General features: G+C 40.3%; 1 protein-coding gene and 1 long non-coding RNA gene across 2 annotated transcripts; both read left to right on the top strand.

The window, feature by feature from the left end:
* Window positions 1–678: 678 nt before the first annotated feature.
* LOC139126594 (uncharacterized) lies at window positions 679–2,282 on the top strand. The gene is made up of 3 exons (XR_011550648.1): window positions 679–866; window positions 1,903–2,034; window positions 2,174–2,282. It is a non-coding gene; the product is annotated as an uncharacterized lncRNA (long non-coding RNA).
* Window positions 2,283–2,489: 207 nt separating this feature from the next.
* On the top strand, window positions 2,490–5,087 carry LOC139126596 (uncharacterized). Its single transcript, XM_070692660.1, has 2 exons — window positions 2,490–4,080; window positions 4,271–5,087. Exons 1-2 carry the CDS (start codon window positions 2,490–2,492, stop codon window positions 4,600–4,602), a joined length of 1,923 nt encoding a protein of 640 aa, XP_070548761.1. The 3' UTR covers window positions 4,603–5,087.
* Window positions 5,088–8,890: the final 3,803 nt, after the last annotated feature.

The following is an 8,890-nucleotide window of genomic DNA, read 5'->3' as shown; positions in this document are numbered from 1 at the left end:
GACTTCATTCAGAATTAACAACGCAACTCTGAAATTGCCGAGCCATTCCCTCATTGGAAGTTCCTTTTTTAAACTTTAAATTGTTGTTTAGTATTCTGTATTTTCGATGGTCTTCATTTCGTTGGTATTGCAATCAATGATAAAGAAGACGTAAAATGTCGTTTCGGACATGACATGCTCATTGAAATTGCAGGAAAGCTGGGTAAAGCCTGCCTATGGTGATTTTCCGCCAGAGCAGAGGTAAATTTCAATTGGATTCAAACATGAATTCCATTTACAACTGTCGGGTTATTGTACTCAAATGGGAATTAAATCGTTACGTTTTTAAAGGGAAACCTACGTCCAGCGCATGTCACCCTTTATCCCTTCCAAAATCACCCTGAATAAAATGCAGCCGGAATTTTCAACGTGCTCGCACGCGCAAACGACTACAGCGCGACGAAAAGAGAATTTGAAGTAGACGACATTTATGAAAATGAGCTCCGAATCCCATGGGCGCGAAAGGGCTCATGGGAGAAGCGGGCGTGACGTCATCGGCGATACACAGACGTGTGGTTACAACGCACTACAGCTAAAGTCTATGACTATAGTAGTGCAATTTTATAAGTTTTGATCTCTGCGCGTTACAGCTTTTTATTGATTGCTCAGTAGCATGCAAAATGGTTTACTGTTGTGCAGTTGGGTGCAAAAATGACTCAAGGAAGAACAAAAACGGTGTCAGTTTTTACCGATTCCCCACAAGTCAGCTTTTCCGGAGACAGTGGCTCAAGAAAGTCGGGAGAGGTGATAACTTGTTAAAAACTGTAAAAGACGCAAAGTTATGTTCTGCACATTTCAAGGATAATTGTTTTATAAGGGATTTGAAGGTAAGTTTTCAATCATTTTTGATCCCCTTGCGAATATATTAGAGAAATATAAAAAATACTGGTCGCGGTTAATTGCTGAGACCATGGGGGTAGCAGAGACTGCTACCTCCATGCTGAGACATTACGACTCATCTGGAATTAACGGTACTTTGTTATGGATACAGACACGGTCCCTCCATAAAGGATCGTGATACAGATGAGAGTAGCTTGAAATCGCGATCAGAAATTTTGCAGAAATGTGGATTTTTTTCGTGATGGGATGTTTCAGCAGCTTCAGTACGTGTATTTCATGTCCCGCGGCAGGTGATTTGGACAAAAAAAAAAACACAGTGGGAGGATGTCAGTCTGCGGGTGATTAGGCTTGTCGAACGAGGCGTCAAAGTGTGGCTTGTTTCCGCACAGATAGTTTAACTTCCGTACATGGTATACAATGCGAAGTGTTAATTATTGGATACACAGAAAAAACGCCTGTTTAGTAAATTGAGCACGAAAACCAAAATAAAGTACGTGTAAAATTCCTTTGAAAACATGTTTATTTCACTACACGGCAACTGTGATGTATTAGTGGAATACTGATTCATTCGTCGCAAATTGAAAGTCACTGCTAGCCTTTTGGCAAATCACGGTTACTCTTGGCATGGTGCTCCTGTTTGAGCTCCATGCTCTGAGGCAAATTTACATTCATGAGTTCGAATATGTCGACAAATTCACAGACAAAACAAATCCAGCGAATCTCTTTGTGTTGTAAAACTATACCATGTCTTTTACACGCATGTCTAGTCAGATCGGGCAGCAGGTAATTATAAATGTTTTTATTCGCCACGGAATGACTGACTGGTGTGTTTATAATTGCTTTGGTGTTGCAAACTTTTCCTGTCGTCAATCGAATTTATCTCACACGGCAACGTGTTTCCTCATATAAATCAAGTGATATTGGATCTGAAAGCAAGAACGATTACAGAAATTACTTTGTCGATACTTCCATCGAAACCATGTTGTAACCAATTTGTAATATTATTTGTGAATGTCTTTTCAGCATGAAATGCTCGGTACTAAGCTACGTCGACAGTTGAAAGACGATGCTGTTCCTACGATTTTCAAACACTTGTCATCCCCCAAGAAGAGGATTTTCAGTGCAAAGAGAGAGTCGCGAAAACAGACGAGTCAGGTAAAGTTAATCGATTTGGAACGTCGAACTTGGTCGTCGTACTCTTGTTTTCGAAACTTAAGGTTTAATACTTTTGAAAATTTTAAAGACACAATTTTAAAGTACAAAATTTATGTTTACGTACGGTTTTCCCCTACAGATTGTCAATAGCCTGACTACAGAAAGTCCCCAATTACCCGTCACGTGCGAGATGTACGCCAATGATGATACTACAATTGAAGCCAACAGCTGCGATGCTTCAACTCAGGTGAGAATTAACCATAAGAAAAATCCTTTTCAATAACAACGTAGCCGGTTTTGACAAAACAACAAAAAACAACAATATTAATAATGATAATAGTAATAATAATAATTATAATTCCATTTTTATAGGCCCACACGTCATCGATAAACGTTGGCACGCAAACTGAGACAGTGTGTTCATGTAGCTGTTACAACATCGAGAATCCCACTGTATGTCTGTAAAGTTGGACCATCCATACTCTAGCGACACGTTTTCATCAACGAAGAGGCGGAATAACGCAGGAAATTCCCCGATATCTGTACCGACGCCATTACAATGTACAAATGACACTGATATAGAAATAGATCCACTGGTACAAGACCTGTCTTTTATGGTTGACGGTGAAGAATTTCCTACGCACACAAACGCAGTTTGTGAGATCACTGCCAGGTTACACAACGCCATAGAGGATGTAGGGTGTGAGAACAGTCCTCACGTGCACTATGACAGATTTGACAAAGGTGATTTCGATCCTACCATGGCACTAAGAATTGTCGACGACCTTGAAAATAAATGTTCTCTCTTAAATGTATCGATGTCAAGTATTGTAGATGCAGATGATTCATTCACTGCTGAAAGCGATAGTGACGAAAGCGAAAGTGGGAAGACAATTGACGACTCCGAAGGAGAACACGAGAAAGACTTTCTTGGTGACAGGAAATTCATCGTGTTTGAAAGCTGCCTAGATATACTATTCAAGAGGTGTTCGGAATGCGGAGAAATTGTAACAGAAGTCTCAAGAAGTACAAACGGATCAATGTTGACAGTAAAGATGACATGCATACGTTCACATAACGTTATCTGGCGCTCACAGCCAATTATAAACCGAATGTCTGTCGGCAATTTACTTATGGCTGCCGCAATACTTTTCAGTGGGAACACGTTCAATCGTATAGCACAGTGCTTCTCATTTCTCAATCTCACGTTCTTTAGCGAGGTTACCTATTTGTCAACACAAAATAGGTATCTGTTTCCCGTCATTAACACTGCATGGGAAAGAGAATCAACACAAGTTAAAGCCGACCTGCGAAATATGGAGACAGTGAAGCTATCCGGCGATGGACGCTGCGACTCTCCTGGATACAGTGCAAAATACGGACTGTACTCGTTTATCGAACAGAGCAGCGAGAAAGTGGTCGATTTTACAGTTACCCAAGTGTCGCAGGTTGCAAACTCTAACGCGATGGAAAAGGCAGGCTTTAAGAAAACCCTCGATCGAATTCTAACCGACGAAGTCAAAGTGTCAACAGTAGCAACTGACAGGCATCTACAAATCGCCAACACCATGAAGAAAGATTACCCTGAAATTTCCCATCAGTTTGATGTCTGGCACGTCGCGAAGTCTATAACCAAACGGCTAACCGAGTACACCAAGAGGAAGAAATACAAAGATTTGAAGCCATGGGTTCAGTCCGTCTCAAACCATCTGTGGTGGAGCGCCGCAACGTGTGATGGAAATCCAGATATCCTTCGGGAAAAATGGCTGTCCATCGTTCATCATACTGCCAATGTCCACGATTGGGATGGATGTACACACTTCCATGGCTGTGCCCACCCACCGCTTGAGAGAGACGACGAGAAAGCCATCAAGTGGTTGAAAATAGGAGAACCAAGCCATGACGTACTGAAAGAGGTGGTCTTTGATAAAAAGATCCAGGCAGCTGCTGAGAAGCTTTCAGAATTCTGCCATACTGGTAGTTTGGAGTCATTTCATGCTTTGCTTACCAAGTACTGTCCAAAGCGACAACATTTCTCATATAAAGGTAAAATTAATCTTACAAATAATCTTACCTTATTGCAGTGTCATTATCATACAGTACGTCAAAAATATTGTTTCTCACATCTCGCGTTGCACTGTTAATTTCATGGTTAAGAACGTGTTTTTATGTGTACATTTGAATATTGACTATATAAAAATACTATTTACAATTTAATATTTTTGATATCTTACAGGTATGGTAGCGAGAGCACAACTTGCTGCATTAGACCATAATGCAAACTCCGGCAGAAACCACGCATCGATTACGAATGGTGACAGACAAGGGGAACATAGGTACAGGACTGTGTTCCCAAAGAACAGGAAGGCATGGGTGGCTAAACCAATTAAGGAGAAGAAATCCTACTGTCATGTCAGTGAAATGATGTGTGATGTCATCGGAAGAAGAAGGAGTGGCCGTGAAGATGGAAACATCAACGTTCCAGACTTACCTGCCAATATCGCACCAACTCCAAGACCCCCTGTTGAAGATGTTGTTACCGCACACCTGACTAGATTCCGCCAGTAACTCTTAATTCGATAATATTGTCAATAATGCCGAATCAGCATGGCGTACCTTCCTTACGGATATAGAGTTTCTGAACTTCGATGAATATGCACAATAGAGTTTCGATGGGTTGCAAGGGGGTTGTGTTTAAATACATCGATTTTTAAATGTGACTTTCAGAAAACGGTAGGTTTCAGAAAATGAACGCATAACGTTTTTAAAATGTAAAATATAGGGCAGAAGAACCGATCAGAAAACCGGAAAATGGGGCTTATCAAAAATATCACACATTCACCCGACGCTAACAGAGATTATTTCTTGATATTTTATTTACACCATTCCTCTATCAGTCTTAGTATACACACATTAAAATGGAAGGTGACAATCTTTAAAGCCAACGTAATCTCCGGACTCTTCTGGATACAACTTTCTAATGGCCAATACAACACAGGCGGGAATAACTCTCCTTACTCGCCGTCCAAGCCTTCCGTAGATCCAATAAGTGAACTGTGTATATGCTGCCAGCGATACGTACTACAGATAAACGACACAGAAAACTTTTTTGAGTAAGGTTTGGCAGTCATGACGTTGCATCGATATATTAGTCTTTTATAGTCTTTCATTCTTATGCAAACTCAAATGTACATGTGTGAAACGCTTACGAGAAAGTGAATCTTCCATGCACAGAAGTAGCTGATTCACGGAATAGCAATTCTCTTACATGAAACTAAACGTGATTTTTCTAAATAACTAAGAGCTGGAAAATATCAATCTACAGATCGATCAAACTCAGGTATCCATCTTAAACTTTCAGTGTACGTCATCTTTCATGCATTCATGTATTATGTAAATGTACCAAGACCGATGTTCTCTATGGGTGTGAATTGACACTTGGAAGTTCCTGTAAACAACACAAAATTTGAATAAAGCTAGTCGTAGAGCTGAAAAAAAAGCTACGAACTATCAGCTAAGGAAATAAAAATTCATTGAGACATTGAGAACTTACCGATTTTCGACTGGATTGGTAATTTTATCGCAACACAGGTCTTGCAACCTCAATAGTGCAGTTTCCAGAACAGCTTGGTTTAGGCAAACAGATTGAAAAGTTGTGCCGCTTGTGATACATGTCTCACCTATGTAGAAAATAAAATAAAGTTTGAGTTACAGTAAGTAGCATTGAGTATAAAAGCTGGCTCGACGGTTCGTCGTTCAATTACCAGTAGGAAAACGTAACACTCGACGATTTTCCATAGCGTAGACGGATGATAGACGCGATGAGCTTCTTGAAAGTCAGTTACAAAAATATATCAAGTTTCGTTTTCTGAACCTTACGGTGAAGTCAGTTGACAGAACATGCAAACTTAGTACTTACCTTCTAACTTCTGTTCGATGGCATCATTCTCAAGGCAGCAAACACACTCTGACAGTAATGGCATCGCTATACAATTTTCACAGTGACACCAGTCACTGTTAGTCTGCCGACTTGAATCTTCAGTACTGTCAGAGCCTACACTGTCATCACTCTCATCCTGATCGTCACTGCTGTTGGTATGGTTTGATTTCAGTCGGGGAAAAGAAACACTCTGTGTCAGAAATATCGCTGTCCGAACTCTCCATAGTCAGTCTTGCGAACGCGCTAAGACTGTTCACGCAGATTGTCAGTGGGCTACACAATCGTCTGTGTATCGCCGATGACGTCACGCCCGTTCCTCCATGAGCCCTTTCGCGCCCATGGGATTCGGAGCTCATTTTCATAAATGTCGTCTACTTCAAATTCTCTTTTCGTCGCGCCGTAGTCGTTTGCGCGTGCGAGCACGTTGAAAATTCCGGCTACATTTATTCAGGGGTGATTTGTGGAAGGGATAAAGGGTGACATGCGCTGGACTTAGGTTTCCCTTTAACAATAGCTTGATACATGTAACCTCTCCGAACGGTGCGGGGTAAATGTGAGACCGTATTTAGTACCGATTCGGCCCCTCTACCATCATCTGCTTGACATCTATGCCACGAATGAGAAACAACTTACAACTGCGTAGACATGAGTTTTTCGTAACAACGTACTCATTAACTAATCACTCTGTTTTATTGTGTAGCGTTCATCTAACGCATGACGCAACCTCAGAACATCATGAAAAAAGGAAAAGACGAAAAATGCAAGATCTGGGTTTTCGTAATAAATTTTATTTCCTATGCGAGCTGTCGTTTCTTGGTGTTTTTTAATCCTATGCCTATGTAAAAAGGACGCAAGGGTTAAACAGTAATACAGTAATCGGGCAATAATAATATGCATACAGTGTAATAAAACAGATTGTTGCCAAACTGAAAGCTCGCAGACACATGAATGAACAGTGTTTCTGTTCATTTTGTCAACAATACCACAACTGTACATGCTACTTCCGGTATTAGCAATTACTTGGTGGCATCGGGCCAGACCATTCGATAATGATTTTCTCATGGACATGCACAGTGAACAACGCATGGTCAACTCGATATCGATAATGCAATGAGTTTAGCTGGGCAGTTTTGGAGCAACAACATATAATCAATCGCTCTTTTCTCCAAATGTTTGCACTATAAAACATTGACTGGGCAAAAAGTTGCTACATTTTATGATAGTAGACGAAAGGAATTGGAGCGTCAAGAACGTGACAAAAACGCGAGGTAATAGGAGTATTGTATGTACATTACGAAGGGCATTTTTGACATTCTTTCCATTGTGAGATGAGCTGCAAGGCTCGTGTTTTGACGCGACTTGGACGCGTCTCGGATGCGTCTTGAACGCGTCTAAATGCCATCAAAAACCAGCCAAGTCTGAATGCAAGTTTTGCTGTATACTGTACATTTCCGTACACTTACAAACAGTACAAAGGAAAACATAGGGCCCGGGGGCACCGACGTCCTTTGTATCTCCTTGCTGTTTATTATTTGCCATAAATGTGAAATTTGGCAAAAAGTCAAATTGTTTGGACATAAGTAGTAAGGAATATTTCCTTTCCATGATAAATAGAATTTTACACCCATTTTATTCATTTATCTAAATGGGCGAAAGGAAAATTTAACCATCCATGTAACTAAAGTGCGACCTGACCTATATACGAACTCACTCACGCGCAGCAGCTTGCGCAGCAGTTCATTGTCCTGTACTCAGCAGGGAAATTCCCTGCTGAGTCATTCACATTCCAAATGGAACTTGCGCAATACAGTAGCTATGACTCACCCTCACTGAGCAAACAGAACGACATTCTATTCTCTCTCTCATTTGTTAGATAGATTCTGACTGAGCCGTACAGGAGCTCTTACAAAGGCAACCCGTATCAGAACAGTTTCGAAGGTGCGGGTCTCGTTTCTGGATGTGAACTTTATCTGCTGACTGGTCCCTTTTCACTATGTTTGGAGTCGTCGGAACACTGTTGCGCAATACCCCTATATCGGTACGTTTTCAGGCAGGAACTTTCCAGTAGGGAATTTCGCAATACCCCTACGGAACGTTTCGCAATACCGGACTTCAGTTGCTTAGTAACTTGTGATGTCATGTTCAATGTCTGTCATTCTACAGTTTTCAGAAAATTTTCTGTGGAATTTTTTCTGAATCTAACTTTCATATCCATTCAATCCATAATATCGTAGATATCGCTCCAGCGGCGGACTAAATCCTTCTTGTTTTTGTATTTCTAATGCCTGTTTAAATATGTTCTGAATAAGTTCTGACCCGTTTTCTGTTGTACCTTTTTCTTGTATTTGTGTAAGCAGCTGTTTATATTGAACGTAATAATGTTTATATTTCTCTCGCTTTTTGATACTCCAGTTTTTCCTTGTATTACATCAATAACAACACCAGGTATAGGAGTTAAGGCTAAAAGAACTGGTACTGTAGGAATGGCTGCTATTACAGCAGAGCTTACAAGAATTCCTTTAGTAATATTAAGAGCCATATCAATTCGTCCCATCAATTTGTAACTTCGTCGATATGCAGCACTTGTTCTTTCTATATAGTCAGCCAATTGTTCAACGCTTTCAACAACTGAGATGTGCATTTTTTACTGTATATGTAAGGGATTATAAAAAATAATTGTAGTAATATAGAAAGACAATATGGCAGAAGGAGGAGAAGATATACCACTGCGGATTTCGATGATGCAACATTTAAATGATGACGATGTACTGCTGAAACATCTTTTAACGATGATACTTTTACAAACCCGATCCTTCAATGGATAGTCCACAGGTGGATATTTTAATTAAACAGAGAAGAGAACTTACAAAAGTATAAGGCTGAAGAACTCTTAGACAAATATAGGATTACTAATCC

This window comes from Ptychodera flava, unplaced genomic scaffold (assembly GCF_041260155.1).
Source record: "Ptychodera flava strain L36383 unplaced genomic scaffold, AS_Pfla_20210202 Scaffold_105__1_contigs__length_262673_pilon, whole genome shotgun sequence".
In the NCBI taxonomy this organism is placed as follows: Eukaryota; Metazoa; Hemichordata; class Enteropneusta; family Ptychoderidae; genus Ptychodera; species Ptychodera flava.
The sequence above is the reverse complement of the archived record's forward strand: the minus strand, read 5'-3'. Positions and strand labels throughout refer to the sequence as shown.

Bases quoted from the DNA above. Each gene is read 5' to 3' on its own strand.
- LOC139126596 (XM_070692660.1), top strand. From the start codon at position 2,490: ATGTCTGTAAAGTTGGACCATCCATACTCTAGCGACACGTTTTCATCA. The intron at 4,081-4,270 runs GTAAAATTAATC...GATATCTTACAG, and splicing joins ACAACATTTCTCATATAAAG to GTATGGTAGCGAGAGCACAA.